The sequence below is a fragment of the Ranitomeya imitator genome, chromosome 4, assembly GCF_032444005.1.
Source record: "Ranitomeya imitator isolate aRanImi1 chromosome 4, aRanImi1.pri, whole genome shotgun sequence".
In the NCBI taxonomy this organism is placed as follows: domain Eukaryota; kingdom Metazoa; phylum Chordata; class Amphibia; order Anura; family Dendrobatidae; genus Ranitomeya; species Ranitomeya imitator.
Window position 1 is genome coordinate 244,449,287 of NC_091285.1, and position 17,597 is coordinate 244,466,883.

General features: G+C 41.4%; 1 protein-coding gene across 6 annotated transcripts in view; it reads right to left on the reverse strand.

The window, feature by feature from the left end:
- CFAP54 (cilia and flagella associated protein 54) overlaps nucleotides 1–17,597 on the reverse strand; it is a 752,512-nt gene that overhangs the window by 250,182 nt on the left and 484,733 nt on the right. For all 6 annotated transcript variants that reach the window (XM_069764454.1, XM_069764457.1, XM_069764455.1 and 3 more), the window contains 3 exons: nucleotides 13,286–13,509; nucleotides 13,023–13,158; nucleotides 3,514–3,622 (listed from right to left, as the gene is read on the reverse strand). In XM_069764454.1, the coding sequence (XP_069620555.1) occupies nucleotides 3,514–3,622; nucleotides 13,023–13,158; nucleotides 13,286–13,509 (469 nt within the window). The remainder of the gene's footprint in view (nucleotides 1–3,513; nucleotides 3,623–13,022; nucleotides 13,159–13,285; nucleotides 13,510–17,597) is intronic.

Below are 17,597 nucleotides of genomic sequence, written 5' to 3' on the forward strand. Positions count from 1 at the left end.
ACCCATTAGCACCCTGAAGATACTGAGTGGCCTAATTCACATAGGACAAACACCTGGGCGATATATATCTACCTCCAACTACCACACCAGCATGAGTCTTACATCTGAAACGATGTATACATAGGGAGGGAACTGTCAGTCATAAGAGCCAGGGCGAAGAAAAGCCAGACAGCATTAGACTAAGGGTGCTTTTACATTGCGTTCAGGCACCCGTTTGGGGCTTAAATCCAAATCCCTCTCAAAATGGGATTCGGACATAAGCGTTGATGGGGCCATAGACTGTAAATGTGCTGGCAGAGTGAATGTGCGCTCTTCCGTGCATCATTTTCGGACATATACACCTACTGAAGGCGGACACACAGAAGTAGTCTACTATGTCTAATTATCCACCTCCAGTAGGTCAGTAGGTGTACACACTTCAAAATGATGCATGGTTGAGCGCTCGTTCATTCTGTCGGCACCATTATAGCCTATCGCCCCGTCGGCGCATATGTCCGAATCTCATTTTCAGTAAGGGTCAGACTTAAGTCCCAACGGGGGCCACCGAACAGATGCCTGAACGCAATGTGAAAGCATGCTAAGAAGCTAAGACACAGTCCCCGACCACCTTTTCAGAGTACGTTTACGACTCGCATCCAGTGTCTGATTCAGGCTGACCAAGGTTTGCACAACATTAATCTGTACATAGGTTCCATTTAAAAAGAGAATAAGAGAGCACCATAAAAAATGAAAAATGTCGCCCTTTTCTTAGCAAAAACGGCATATAATAGAATTTTTGCATGGCATACACAGTTTAATGGAAAAACAACCTTTGAATACTTTTAATAGGAAATCAGGGGTATTCCAAAGAATGGTAGTATCCAATATAAGAATATTATGGCACTATGTATATCACAAGTATGGTTTGCAAAATAAATATTTGTTGGTGCTGTATTTCTCATAAAAGTGTTTCTGTTGGTATATAAAAAAACAACTATATCCAGTTTCATTTATTGGCAAATATTATTTTAAAATAGCCTGATATTTTTCTTTAGTGCTATGTGGATGGAAGAAAAATGTGACATCTATTTACAAAAATAATTAAAACTGTAAGAAATACAACAGTTATAATAACACAAAGGCATAAAAAAGGTAACAGATAACAAATATTATCTGTAGAAAAGATTTTATGGGGTTTTACAGTTATTTTATATAAAGTCCAATGGTGCCTTATAAATATAACCTTAATGTATAGTAAAGCTAATGAAGTGACTATGAAATAACCATTTTACATAAACAACCGAACTAATAAAGTAATGCGAGGAAAAGATTTATGAAAGGCCATGAGCCACATAATAGCCTGTCAATAGTCAAGGGGACTAACTATAAAAATACAATATAAATCCTATAGAAAGCATGGAGGTATAAGTCCACTACTAAAAAACATTGAATTTTATTAAACATAAGACATAGTGGCTCAAAGCATATAATAATAATAATAAAATAAAAGTGATGACTCAAGCAAAAATGAGACATAGTCTACACACATTTTTCAAGGAGGGGCAACGTTTGCATACAGTGTCAAAATAACCCTGACGCGTGTTTCGCGTGGGCTTCTTCAAAACGCAAGTAGACTATGTCCCATTTTTTCTCTTGCGTCCTCACTTTTGATTCTTTTATTATTTCAGAATATATTTTGTTTCACTTTGTGTTATCCTTTAATACAATTAGATATTTACTATTAGTGGATTTATGTATCCATGCTTCTTTATAGGATTTATACAGTTTTCTACAGAGCAGTAATAGGACAACCACAGAGATGAATGGAATCTTATATTAATGGAGTCAAAAGCAATAACCAAAAGGAAATGTTAGAGATTTGTAAATGGTCATCTCCTGCATTCAATGAGCCTCGATTCAGTTCAACACTTAGGGTATGTGCACAAGATGTCTTTGAGGCCGGTTTCACACGTCAGTGGCTCCAGTACGTGAGGTGACAGTTTCCTCACGTACCGGAGACACTGACTCACGTAGACACATTGAAAGCGATGTGTCACTGCACATGTCAGCGTGTTTTCACGGACCGTGTGTCTGTGTGCAAAATACGGAGACATGTCAGTGTTCGTGGGAGTGCACGGATTACACGGACCCATTAAAGTCAATGGGTCCGTGTAAAACACGTACTGCACACGGACTCTGTCCGTATGCAGTCCGTGTGCCGTGCAGGAGACAGCGCTACTGTAAGCGCTGTGCCCCCCACGTGGTGCTGAAGCGGCCATTCATATCTTCTCTCCAGCAGCGCTCGCTGGAAAGAAGATCTGAAAAATCCTTTTTTTTTTGTCCTCGTGTTTAAAATAAAGATCCCTGTCGCCACCCCCTCCCACCCCCTGTGCGCCCCCCCCGTTACTAAAATACTCACCCGGCTCCCTCGCAGCGTCCTGTCCTCGCCGCACCTTGTCCTGTATGAGCGGTCACGTGGGGCTGACGATTACAGTCATGAATATGCGGCTCCACCTCCCATAGGGGTGGAGCTGCATATTCATTACTGTAATAAGCCGCACCACGTGACCGCTCATACAGGAGAAGGTGCGGCGAGGACAGGACGCTGCGAGGGAGCCGAGTAAGTATTTTAGTAACAGCAGGGGGGGGGGGTGGAGGCGACAGGGATCTTTATTTTAAACACGAGGACCACAAAAAAAAGGATTTTTCATATCTTCTTCCCAGCGAACGCTGCTGGAGAGAAGATATGAATGGCCGCTTCAGCACCAGATGCAGGGGACAGCGCATATCTCTAGCGCTGTCTCCTGCATGCTCCGTGTGGTACCCAGTCGGCACACGTGTGCCACACTGATGTACCACGGGAGCACATGGACACACGGACACGGATAATTCCGGTACCGATTTTTCCGGTACCAGAATTATCTGGACGTGTGAGACTGGCCTGAGGAAGCCAGCAGACCCACCGGGTTTCCCGAACTCTTCTTCTTCAAGGCTGTTCTGTTGACAGGGCATGGCTGCTGGTTTCATGCTTATTGACACTTGGCTTCCCCCAGTTAGACAGCAGGGAGCTGTCAATCAGCATGACATTGGCAGTTACGCTCAGTCAACAGAGCAGAGCAGAAAAGATGCCAATGCTCTGTTGACGTGACGTCAGTGGAAGCTGCTGAATGGCTGGGAAGAACAGTTTTGTGACCGCTCTGTACCGGCAGAGATCGGCACCAGGCATAACAGGCAGGTAAGTTGGCAGCTACCTGCCATTTTAGTGCCTAGGCATATTGCATATATAAAAAAACTCCCAGAAAACCCCTTTAATGATAATCTCTGATATGCTTTCCCCATTTTATACTTTTGCATTTTTTAAATAAAGTCATATGGCAATGTGTCCAGCAAATACCACAAACTATCATACCATAACCTGGTTTTCAAAATAGATCGCTTAATATAACATTACAGTGATCTAGACAGAACATTGCATGGTTTATTTGCTTTGGATACAAATACGTGTCACATAAAGAGATGCAGCTCAGCTCTGACCCGAATGAATAATGTGTCTTGTCTGATCGATATCGGCTCCCGAGTTCCTCACTTTATTACTGATTGTGCCAACGTGCGGTTGTTTTCCGATGTAATTCCTGCAATGCATCTAAAGAGCAAACGAGAACAGAGAACATTTCTGAAGGCTTATGGTAACAAATCTTTTTAGCAATTTATGATGTGCATGTTCTTCAAATACCATAATAGTGATGTTGCTTTATAGATAATCCTGTGTGGGAGAAGACAGACTGATGTTAATCTTGTCCCTTAGTAAAACTATTGTAAGTACAATTTATGTTTTACAGGGAAATCAAACAAAATAGAAAAGCAGTGTTATGTACTTACCATGTTAACTTGTAGGAAAAGGTTATTGGAAATAATGTTTTTTATCAATGACCGAAGGGTATTGGTGACAACTAGAGATGAGCGACCCCGAACTTAAAAAGGGGTTTGGACCACACAGGTAATGTCTGGTGCTAAACGCAGAACACAGACGTCTCCCAGAAGTCCATTGCAAAAGATAGAGAGAAGGAGAGAATTTTCCAACTCAAAAGTTCGTGTCAAATTGTTTTCAATAGAATTCGAGTTCATGTTCAATTTAGAGTACTTTGGAATAAAATTAGGGTCTGGTACCAGAACCCGAACTTCCACGGGTCTGCTCATCCCTAGTGACAACATAAAAAATATCTTACATCCTACTATTCTGTTCATTCTATCTACTGTATATAAAAATGAAGGGGAATCATATGCAGGGTCTTCGTGGGAACATGGCCTACACCAGAAAACTAATTTAAGTAGCTAGTGGTCATTGTGAAAAACCTAATATAACTCTTTAAAATTGTTTTCCTCTATAAGGCTTTTACTTATAGGTAGCTCCTTTCTAGGGTAAAATGATGAGAGCTCCAAACATCTTGGCATTACTCCATATGTCTTAAGGCACTAATACGCTTCTAAGGATTAAACATTTTCTGAAAAGAAAGGACTGTGCCAAAGTGGACAATCTTTTAATCAACTCAAGGTGTATTATAGCAATCACTTAATTTGTAGTGAATTGGAGCCATGCACAAATACTAATACTTTTTTCTCGGAGTCGGCTTGATGTGCGCTCTGAGCATAAAACACAATACTTAGAACAGCTGAATGGATGTAACATTAATGTGCCCAATTATAGAACTGTAACTTATATGTTAGGTCTTGGACCTGTGGAGACCTCACATATAATGGACCCAATCTTTACATTGGTGGTGAACAAAAAGATGCTAAACTATGGCAAGAAAAATACAACCATCACTGAGCATAGTTACATAGTAACATAGTTATTAAGGTTGAAGGAAGACCTTAAGTTTCAGTTCAACCCTCAGCCTAACCTAACATGCCCTAACATGTTGATCCAGAGGAAGGCAAAAAAAACCCATGTGGCAAAGAGTAAGCTCCACATTGGGGAAAAAAATTCCTTCCCGACTCCACATACGGCAATCAGACTAATTCTCTGGATCAACGCCCTATCAAGGAATCTAGTGTATATACCCTGTAACATTATACTTTTCAAGAAAGGCATCCAGTCCCCTCTTAAATTTAAGTAATGAATCACTCATTACAACATCATACGGCAGAGAGTTCCATAGTCTCACTGCTCTTACAGTAAATAATCCACGTCTGTTATTATGCTTAAACCTTCTTTCCTCCAGACGTAGAGGATGCCCCCTTGTCCCTGTCTTAGGTCTATGATTAAAAAGATCATCAGAAAGGTCTTTGTACTGTCCCTTCATATAGTTATACATTAAAATAAGATCACCCCTTAGTCTTCGTTTTTCCAAACTAAATAGCCCCAAGTGTAATAACCTATCTTGGTATTGCAGACCCCCCAGTCCTCTAATAACCTTGGTCGCTCTTCTCTGCACCCGCTCCAGTTCAGCTATGTCTTTCTTAAACACCGGAGACCAGAACTGTACACAGTATTCCAAGTGTGGTCGAACTAGTCACTTGTATAGAGGTAAAATTATGTTCTCCTCATGAGCATCTATGCCTCTTTTAATGCATCCCATTATTTTATTTGCCTTATTAGCAGCTGCCTGACACTGGCCACTGAATATAAGTTTGTCATCCACCCATACACCCATGTCTTTTTCACTGACTGTTTTGCCCAGAGTTTTAGAATTAAGCACATAGTTATACATCTTATTACTTCTACCCAAGTGCATGACCTTACATTTATCCCCATTAAAGCTCATTTGCCATTTATCAGCCCAAGCTTCTAGTTTACATAAATCATCCTGTAATATAAAATTGTCCTCCCCTGTATTGATTACCCTGCCGAGTTTAGTGTCATCTGCAAATATTGAAATTCTACTCTGAATGCCCCCTACAAGGTCATTAATAAATATGTTAAAAAGAAGAGGGCCCAACAGGCAAACCAGCTGTCTACATCCCATTACCTAATAAAGCAAATTCATGACGTCAAAAGGCAGTTGGATGCTATACTCACTAATAGAACGGAAAAAGCCCTGTCATGGACTAGAGCCACCTTCTATAAGCAGGCAAACAAACCCTCTAGAATGTTAGCACGTCAATTACGAGCGAGAGAATTTATAAATACCATCCCCTCCATCAAAGATAATAAAGGACACATTTCAGCCCACCCCGAGACCATTTATAAAGTCTTTCAGGAATACTACCAGAAGCTATACTCCTCCTCTCCAAACCCCCCCACAAACCTTTTAAACTCTTTCCTACAGGACATAAACCTCCCCAAAATTACAGAACCGGTGGCACAGCAGCTTCAGTCAGAAATCTCGCCAGAAGAGATCATCTTGATAATTAAAAAACTAAAGGCGGGTAAAGCTCCTGACCAGACGGCCTTACAGCCCTTTACTATAAAAAATTTAGAAACCTCATCATACCTCACATCAAAAATTTCTGTAACGCTCTCCTTACAGGTTCTCAAATGCCTCCCGAGTTCTACGTCGCACATGTAACCGTTATACCCAAGCCAAAACGAGACCACTTATCAGTTAAAAACTACCGACCCATTTCTTTGTTAAACGTTGATCTAAAAATATTTACATCGCTCATCACAGATAGACTTAATAAAATTCTCCCTTCATTAATTCATCAAGACCAAGTAGGCTTCATCCCTATGAGACAGGGCCCTGATAATATACGAAGAAACCTTAATGTCATTCATTCAGCAAATAGTACCCAAAAACCACTTCTGGTCCTAGCTCTAGATATTGAAAAAGCTTTTGATACAGTTACATGGCCCTACCTCTTTGCAATACTGGCTAAATTTGGCTTCTCGCAAAAATTAATTTCATGCCTCCAACTAATATATGACAGGCCAACTGCTTACCTTAAACTCCCTTCAATCAAACCTACCCCTATAGACATACAGCGAGGCACAAGGCAGGGATGCCCGTTATCTCCCGCGTTATTTGCACTAGCCATGGAGCCACTGGCTGCGGCTATAAGAAACAATCCAAACATCCTAGGCCCCACAGGGCTAGGGGAACAATATAAAGTTAGTCTTTTCGCGGATGACCTTCTCCTGACTTTAACTAACCCATATTCCACCCTACTGAACTTGTTCTCTCTCCTCCGCACATTTGAAAAAATATCAGGCCTTAAAATTAATGTAGATAAATCAGAGGCTCTATTCATCAACACTCCCAGAGGGGACCGAGAAAATTTAGTTTCACAATTTGGCTTCACAGAGAAGGAACATTTCCTGACTTACCTGGGAATTAATCTTACATCTCATAAATCATCTCTCTTTAAATGGAACTACGCCCCCTTAATTAGAAATTTCCAAGCTGATATAATTAGGTGGTCACGTATGACGCTATCTTGGTTAGGTCGACTACATACAATAAAGATGATTTCCCTCCCAAGATTTTTGTATCTGTTTAGGTCACTTCCAATTGCCATACCTTCAAAAAGCATCCGAGACGTTCAGTCAACTATCTCCAGATTCATCTGGAATGGTAAGAGACCTCGAATCAGGCAAAACGTCATGAATCTTCATAGAAAAATGGGAGGCCTATCCCTACCGAATTTAGCACTATAATTTTAGTCCGCCCAAATAGCCCAAATGGCCAAACTTAACTCTAATCACCACAGCCCTAGGTGGGTGCAACTAGAATCCCACCTCTTACGACCACACTCACTTCGCGGTCTCTTATGGTCTACCAAAAAACTCCCACAAAACATTACAACTATAGCCCCTTTCTCAGCCCTCTCTCTGATCCTGTGGAGGAAGGAGAGGTTTAAGTTCAGATTACAGTCAAAGTTTTCCCCCCTCATTTCCATATTCTGTAACCCCATGTTCACGCCGGGACTGGAAACTGCACACTATACCTGGTGGATTTCAAAGGGGATCACCACACTGAGACATCTTTGTTCACCGTTTAACTTGTTACTCACCAGACAAGAATTTGTACAACGATATGAGCCACCCCCTAGAGAAACTCTACGCATAAATCAGGTCTTCCACTTTGCTAGGCAGAACTCACCCCACGGAACCCCGTTTAGCCCAACAAGCTTTGAACAGAGGTGCATAAATAACCCAATGGGAAACGGGATGATATCCCTGTTATATTCTATGTTCAACATATCATGCACCACAGGGAAATTAAAATATATGCTTCAGTGGGAGGAGGACCTGGGTCTCAGCATGCCTGTAGAAACATGGCTTGCCTGCTGCGATACACTATCAAAAGGCAGTCATCAGACATCGCTAACTGAAACATCACTAAAAGTACTGCATAGAGCATATTATGTTCCTACAAAACTCCATGCCATGTTTCCTCACATTTCGGAAAATTGTTTTAGAGGTTGTAATATACCAGGTGATATGTTACACATTTGGTGGAAGTGCCCAGTCGTTGAGGCTCTATGGCGTGAGACCAAGTCGATTATTGAACAGATTTCTGGTAAATCGATCCCAATGGATCCTACAGTATTCTTGCTAGGTAAGAAACATCCTGGGTTCTCAAAGAGTATACATAAATTGGTGAACACTATATGTATGGCGACCAAGATTCACATAGCTGCCAAATGGAGAACACCATCGTTGTCCATCTCACTGGTTAAAGATAGAGTGAATTTAATCCTAATGTATGAATGAATTCAAGCCACCAGGAATGATGAATGGAACATTTTTTTTAAGATCTGGAGTCCCTGGCTAGACCTAGACTTTGGAGCCCATTTAGCTCAGGCCATCTCACTATCTCCGTAAATCACTATATGAGATGTATATTGATCTTTGTTACATAAACTGTGAAATGTGCTGTCAGAAGAACTAGGAGAACCTCCTTATTTGTCGAAATCCACTTGACCATGTGTGCTTCTTCCCAATTAGTGTCTGCGCGCGACTTGATATTGTATCATTTCATTACCTCCGATGTTATAGCTATAAGTATGCCGACAGCAATCCCCAATCCTGTTGTTTCTTCCCTTTGTCCATGTCTATATTGTTACTATTATGTTCTTTATTATCCGTTTGATTCTGTTTGAGTTAATTTGACTCAAGTATTATACGTGCCAATAATTTGCATATTTCTTCCGCATGGAACAACATTTGTGCACTGTTATGTTACGTTTTATGTTCAAAAATCTGAATAAACATATTGAAACTAAAAAAGAAGAGGGCCCAATACTGACCCCTGTGGTACCCCACTGCTAACCGCAACCCAGTCCGAGTGTGTTCCATTAATAACCACCCTTTGTTTCCTATCCCTGAGCCAGCTCTCAACCTACTTACACATATAGATAGATTTAACAATTTTACAGCATGTCAAATGCATGGTACCAACCAAAGTAAAAGGGAACTTCAAGTGCTCAGCCAACACGAGGCGCGTTTCACACAGCGTGCCACATCAGGGATAGGATTGGGGTAAAAAACTTTGTTTCTTTGGTTAATTTTCTCCTATGAGCTGCTCACATCAGGTCCTTCCGCAACATTTCTATAGGATTAAAGTCAGGACCTTTTCTTGGCCATTCCAAAACATTATTCTTTTTTTCCATTCTTTTGTAGAACTACTTGGGTCCTTCATGTCATCTTACTGCATGACCCAAACTCTTTTGAAATTCAGCTTATGGACCGATGTTCTGACATTTTCCTTTAGAATTTTCTGATGAAATTCTAGATTTGATGATACTACCATAATCGTGTGTCATAGATGGTATGAGGTTTTGCATATAATGCATGTCTTTCTATGTTCAAATATAGTTACATAGTTATGTAGGTTGAAAAATGACCTAGGTCTATCAAGTTCAACCTTTCTCCACAAATTGTACATTTCATCACTAATTTAACTGTAACCACCATGTTATGTGTATCCAGGAAATCGCTCACTCCTCCTTTGATAAAGCAAGCATGCAAAATGTGCGTTAGGGGTTGCGGGAAGGCTGCTTTTGGTCCACACTTACTATGGGTAAGCAGGCATTCTATCCTAGCACTTTACATTATGGTGGAATATAGGTATACCTTATAACCATCTACAGCATCTGCCAGTCTTTGTTATTTTTGAGCATCTTTGATTATTATACTGTGTTTTTTTCTTTTTCTGCTTGCCAAAGTCCTATTCTGACCCACAGTCTCTCCCTTGCCTACATTCATGTCTCTTCCTTTTCCCTTATATGTACTTGTATTATGTTAAATCTGATTTTCTGTGATTATTCAATAAAAATTATTTATTTATTTGCTGGCTTTCTTGCTAGTCTTTTTTCCATTGGTTTGGATATATTGTCTGGAGTACTCCACTTTAGTAACTGTATTATCGTTACAGAGCTTGACTTTAATATGCTCTAAGCCTCAATACATAAATTGTGCTTTTTGATTATTGTTTTTGCTTGTAAATTTTCAACTCTGTGTTGGGGATACCCTGACCTCCTCTATTAAACTTGATAGAGCACATAGGGCCCTGAAACCCAAAGGCTCTATCTCATTTCCACGTGATATAATCTGTTGTCTGCACACAGGGCCGGCGTCAGCACCCGGGCAAGTGCCGGGGCCCTGAGCAGGCAGGGGACCCACTCGCCGTCGGGGACACTGGCGTGCTATGGGAGCTTGGTGCCGGCCCCCGCGAGTGGACACCCCCCCCCCCGCGCGTAGCTCCGGGCCCGGGCACTTGCGATACTTACCTCTCCCGGTTCCAGCGCTGCAGTGTCTTCCATCCCCTGACTGTGACGTTCAGGTCAGAGGGCGCGATAACGTCACCAGTGTGCGTCCTCTGCCTAATCAGTCACTGCACAGAGAGCAGGAAGACGCCGACGGTGAGGAGTCCAGAGCAGAGCAGCGTCAAGCAACGAGAGGTGAATATTTCATTTTTTTTATATTTGGAGCAATATATGGGGACCATCAGAAGGGGCCCATATATGGAGCATTATATAGGGCTAATTATATATGGAGTATCTTATGCGGCCAATAATGTAGGGAGCATCTTATGGGGCCAATTCTATATGGAGCTTCTTAATGGGGCCAATTCTATATGGAGCTTCTTATGGGGCCAATTCTATATGGAGCTTCTTAATGGGGCCAATTCTATATGAAGCGTCTTATGGGGCCAATTCTATATGGAGCTTCTTATGGGGCCAATTCTATGTGGAGCATCTTATGAGGCCAATTCTATATGGAGCATCTTATGGGGCCAATCATATACTGTAAGGAGCATTATATGGGGCCCACTCTGTATGGAGCATCATATGAGACCATTCTGTATGGAGCAATATATGGGACTCAGTATACTGTATGGGGCCAATTATATACTGTATGGAGCATTATATGAGGCCCATTATATATGGAGCAATAGATGGGGCCCATCATATACTGTATGGAGAATTATATGTAGCTCACTATACTGTATGGAGCATTATATGGGGTCAATTCTGTATGGAGCAATATATGCGGCTCATTCTGCATGGAGCACTCTGTGGTGCCCATCATACTGTATGGAGCATTATATGGGGCTCATTATTCTGTATGGAGTACTACGTGCTGCCCATTATACTGTATGGAGCAATATATGGGGCTCATTATTCTGTATGGAGCATAATATGGGGCTCATTATTCTGTTTGGAGCAATATATGGGGCTCATTATTCTCTATAGAGGACTATACTGTCCGGTTTCTGAGCTAATGTAGAATGTACAATAGATATCACTCAAGTAATGTAAGAAGTAAGTGAAACTTTTGGCATTGTACTATACCTATATTTCTCTGCCGTATCTGTGCATTATGAATTGTGGTATGTGTTAAAGGGGCCCACTGGGACTCTTTTGCCCAGGGCCCATGAAAACCTGGAGCCAGCCGTGTCTGCACAGTTACAAGATTAAATAAAGAATAATGACCAAGTCCTAGAAGTCAGTCAATTTCAAGAGCCATGAGCTACAATTGTTTCCAGGTCTTTCATGCATAACTCTACAATGGAGAAGACATCTTAGACCATTATTGAAGTCTCTTTGCCATGACAGCCCGCAAAGATGGAATTTCAGTGTCTCTATGCACCCTGGAAGATTTATCATTTTGTGAAAAAATGAACTTGCCTGCATGAAAAATCTTGGACTGGGACATTTCATCACCTCCAGAAGCTAACCCTCTGGCGTGGCGTTCGAATATGAAGAAGGGCAGGAAAGACGGGCCCTGATGCACATGCATATCTCCTATCCTTCGCATCATGTTTGCGCATGAGGCAAAAAAAACGCTGCGTGTGCATGCGCTTAAATGCATTTTGGCATGCGTTTTTATGCGCATGGTGGAGGCGGTGACATCATTTTCTGGACATGCGCAGTCTAAAGTACAATTGCGCAATATTTGACGCCTCAAAAATGCAACATGATGCGTTCACCGGACACCGCCACACACCACAAAACGACGCATGCGTACGCATCTGCATGCAAATGAATGCAAACGCATGTCCCTGCGTACACCATGTTAAAGATATGTATGCATGACGTAGGCGGATCTATGCGGATCATACGCTGTGCACAGAAATGCTAATGTGAACCAGGCCTTAGCACTGAATTTGACCAATTCATGCAAATCCATCAACCATCGACAAGGTGGTTTCAAAACTGATGGGTCCTAACGTATCTAATCTAATCATCTGAAAATAAAGATTAAACAACAATTTCATCATCCAGGTATCATTGTAATCAGTATAACAGCGCTGACCTGACACTGTCGATAGGTTACTAAGCACAATCCTGCTGACAGGTTCCCTTTAATTGCCGGCATTCCCAGCTCTTCCTTTTATTAGTTGGGTTGGCGTGACATTGTGTGTGCATCACACCACAATGATAACATTGCACCATACAGCTAATCAAAAGCAGAGACAGGAATGCTGATATGTAAAGAAATTTTCAGGCTCCGGTCGACAGACTGTTGACCTGTCTGATGGACCGGAGTTCTGCAAATCAATTCTCCAATCTCTACCACGGACACGTCAAAAAAACGGCAAAGCAGACTTCTAAATGGCTCATTAGCATACCGCAAATAGCTTTCAGTTACTGACCTTTCCATCACTTGCCTCAATTTGTGTATAGGAATTTGAATCTGAAAAATCACTTCCTTTTTTGTCAAATATTCTTCCAGCCAGCATCCTCTGAGCATGAACCAACAATGGCGTGACTTGCTCAGTAAACCTCTCACTGTAATAAGAGAACAATATATTAATATACAACTGTGGGCAATTAGACTTTAATACTTACACAATGCCCTGGATTTCATTATTTTATGAATACATAGTTCATACAGAAAATGCACAGATCTACTTACTGAGAAAGTATATTGAACTGCACGGCTATATGCACCAATGCCTCCCATCTTTTTACAAAGTACAAAACTTCTATGGTTTTCATGACTATATCACATATCCAACGCATGTCAATTACTGTCACATCATCAAAGGGATATTCAAACTTTAGGCTAGATCCACCCTCTTCATCCGCAATGTCACCCATGCAGCTCGGAACACTAAACTTTCCATTGTTATCAATGACCTGAGAATGGAAATATCATGGGTTATTACCTGGTCCATTACACATTAAGAGATAACTTATCGGTAAGTTCCCACAAAGGCAATAAGATATACAAAATTTGACTTCAGATCTGCGCAAAGAATTCAGCTCTCCTATTCAACCAGCATACAGTCATTCATGGTGTCCATGTAAAAACACAAAACAGTGCAGCATGTTATGTTAATCTCGGGGGGAAAAATCACATGACCGCTTGAAACATCAAGAACTGATCAAAAGATGGCTGGTAAGTCATTTGGTCATCCCAGATGTGTTTCTATTGTCAGTAATTATTTCAAAATATTGAGGACAAATTATGAAAATGTAATCTTGCCATCAAGCAAGTCTATCAAAGACAAATGTCTGACTCCTCTTAACCCTTCCCCTGCATTGCATGTACCTCAAACGTCCTTACAGAGTGGAATCTCATAAGCTCTTGCTACTGTTGGCCATATCTGAGCCTGGATCACAGCTACAGCAGGGATTCTCAGCTTCAAAATGAAACCAGAACCCCCGCTGTAGTCATGACCCAGCATGTGATATCAGTGCTTAGGGCAGAGACAGACTGCCGTATTTCTCATGCGAGAATCGCATCACACTGCACGGACTGACCCGGCACCTCCACTGACCCGAGCAAGACAGTATGATGGATTACTATGCAGCTGTCAAGCTCAGATCAGGAGAGCCCACAGCCAGTATGAGGTTTACAATGCAATTCTCGCACAAGAAATACGGCAGTCTGTCTCTGCCCTTAAAGTGAGAGCTGTATATGCTCCTGTCACTCCCAACAATGACTTAAATCCGAGATATCTCAGGGTGAGTCGACAACAGCATTGACTTCTGCCAGTGTGAAGAAGGAAAAGGTGCTGTGGGGGAGCTGCCAGGCAGCATGGATAGAAGAGAGGTGACAGGTGATCTCCTGACGAATACATGTGTATCACACCTTTTTTCCTTTAAGTCCTTTATTATTGGAAACAAAAAAATATATTTGGCATGAACTATAAAACTAGCTTCTAATTATTTAGATTAAAAAATGTTTTATTCTTTTCTGGTTGATAATTATTTGCTATTTTCATAAGGTTTTATTGTGAGAAAGTGTCCATAATTCATACTACAAAAATGAGAATGTGATTCATTCTGTCCAGCCAATACCATAAACAAAACATTTCCAGAATTCCAGAAAAAAGCATAATTAAAAAAAGTCTAAAGAACCCCAAAATGATACCAATAAATATTACATTTTGTCAAGCAAAAAATAAACCCTCATGCACCGCAGTCAACTATTAAAGTGACAGCTATTACAATATGAAGCACAAAGAAACATTCGAAAAAAATGATTTTATTGTAAAAAAAAACAAACTATAAAATAATATATCAATATATGTACATAACTATACATATTTCTTATCAACATGTTGTAACAACCTAACCTATAAAATGAGTATGCTATTTATCCCATCAAGGGAACACCATTTAAAAACATTAAAAATTCTGTTAATATCAAATAGACATATTGGAAATGCCGATTATTAACTATTTTGTGGTGTATCTGTTCTAAGGGCAGAGACTTTAAAGTCTGAAAAGTGCAAATTTGTTCACATTTTTTTGTAAAATTTCAGCTTTTTTGTTTAAGTGAAAATATATCTACATATATTTAACATTGACACAGGACAATGTGCCATGAAAAAATAGTCTCAGAACCAAAGGGACACATTAAGACATTCCAAAGTTATTGCTACATAAAAGGGACATACGCCAAACTAGAATTTTTCAGTGTATAACCAGAATTTTCAACATTCCCATTCTGATGATTTTCTAAAGATATATAATGCATAGTGTAAGTGGTATGTATCAACTCTTACCATGTTAATCTTCTATTTTAAGAAGGTGTGGTGTACCTAGGTTTCAGTTCAGGTAACATTTTGTATAAGGTGCTGAATGGCCTTTTGACTAGGTGTCAAGTGTTTGCATTCAGAAACTATACAAGTATTGGGAGTTAATATCAATTATTATTTTACATGCTTATACAGCGCCATTATTGCCAAAGTACTTTACAGACATCATCATCGCTGTCGCCAATGGGGCTCACAATCTAAATTCCCTATCAGTATGTTTTTGGAGTGTGGGAGGAAGCTGGAGGAAACCCAGGCAAACATGGGGAGAACATACAAACTACTTGCAGATGTTTTCCTTGGTAGGATATTATTATTTATTTATATAGCACCATTAATTCCATGGTGCTGTACATGAGAAGGGGTTACATCAAAATTCAAATATCACTTACAGTAAACAAACTAACAATGACAGACTGATACAGAGGGGAGAGGACCCTGCCCTTGCGCGGTTACATTCTACAGGATTATGGGGAAGGAGACAGTAGGTCGGGGGTTGCAGTAGCTCCAATGGTGTTGAGTTGGCTGTGTGGTCATTACAGGCTGCAAGCTTCTTTGAACAGGTGAGTTTTCAGGTTCCGTTTGAAGGATCCAAATGTGGTTGATAACCGGACGTGTTGGGGCACAGAATTCCAGAGGATGGGGGATATTCGGGAGAAGTCTTGGAGGCGATTGGGTGAGGAGCGAATAAGCGTGGAGGAGAGAAGGAGGTCTAGGGAGGAACGGAGATTACGTGAGGGAAGATATTGAGAGATTAGTACGGAAATATACGGAGGAGAAAGGTTATGGATGGCTTTGTAGGTCAGTGTTAGCAGTTTAAACTGGATACGCTGGGAAATTGGGAGCCAGTGAAGGGATTTGCAAAGAGGGGAAGCAGGAGTGTAGCGAGGAGAGAGATTAATTAGTTGGGCAGAAGAGTTAAGGATGGACTGGAGGGGTGCGAGAGTGTTAGAGGGTAGCCCACAATGGAGGATGTTGCAGTAGTCAAGGTGAGAGATGATTAGGGCATGCACAAGCATTTTCGTAGAGTGAGGGTTGAGGAAAGGACGAATTCTGGAAATAATTTTGAGGTGGAGGCGGCAGGAGGTGGCGAGAGCTTGGATGTGCGGTTTAAAGGACATGGCAGAGTCAAGGGTTACTCCGAGGCAACGGATTACCGGGACGGGGGAGTATGGATTCATTTATTGTGATAGATAGATCAGGTAGGGAAGATGTGCGAGATGGAGGAAAGATAATTTTGTCCACATTGAGTTTGAGGAAGCGAGAGAAGAAGGAGGATATGGCTGATAGACACTCTGGGATTCTGGACAGCAGAGAGGTGGCATCTGGGCCAGAGAGGTAGATCTGAGTGTCATCGGCATATAGATGGTACTGGAAGCCATAGGACTTTATGAGTTGTCCCAGGCCAAGGGTATAGATTGAGCAGAGAAGAGGTCCTAGGACAGGCCTTGAGGGACACCAACAGAGAGGGGGCGAGATGAAAAGGTAGTATGGGAGTAGGAAACACTAAATGTGCGGTTGGTAAGGTATGAGGAGATCCAGGATAGGGCGAGGTCTTTGACACCAAAGGAAGAGAGGATCTGTAGTAGGAGGCAGTGGTCAACTGTGTCGAAGACAGAGGACAGGTCTAGAAGGACCCGGGATTCCCAGCCAGTGTCCCACGCTGGTACTTGCCCAGCCTCAAGCTGCTTAGCATTTGTGATCTGACGAGGGCAAGCACATTCAGCTTAGAGTGGCCATAGAAGGAGTAGTACAGAGAATAGTCTGTTAGCTTTGGCTGTAAGTAAGTTGTTCGTAAGTTTGGTCAGGGCAGTCTCAGTGGAATAGTGGAGACGGAAGCCAGATTGTAAACTCAGGACGCCAGTGCTGTTAACGACTGAGTGACCGTGCTGCCCAATTTATTAATTAGTGAGCATCGCTCCTGGCTCCCAGAGGTGGAAAATCATGAGAAACCCCCGAAGCAAAGGAGTTAATCTGAAGTGTCGGACTTGTACAAAAGTGCATAAAAGTATTATCAATGCCTTATAATAAGTCACTTGGGTTCATATTTGTTGCCATTTTACAGCCAAATGAATAGGTGAGGTATCGGTGGCAAAAGACTTATAGAATGTAAGAGTTGGAAAGGATCTTCAAGGTCATCGTGTCCAACCCCCTACTCAATGCAGGATTCACTAAACCATC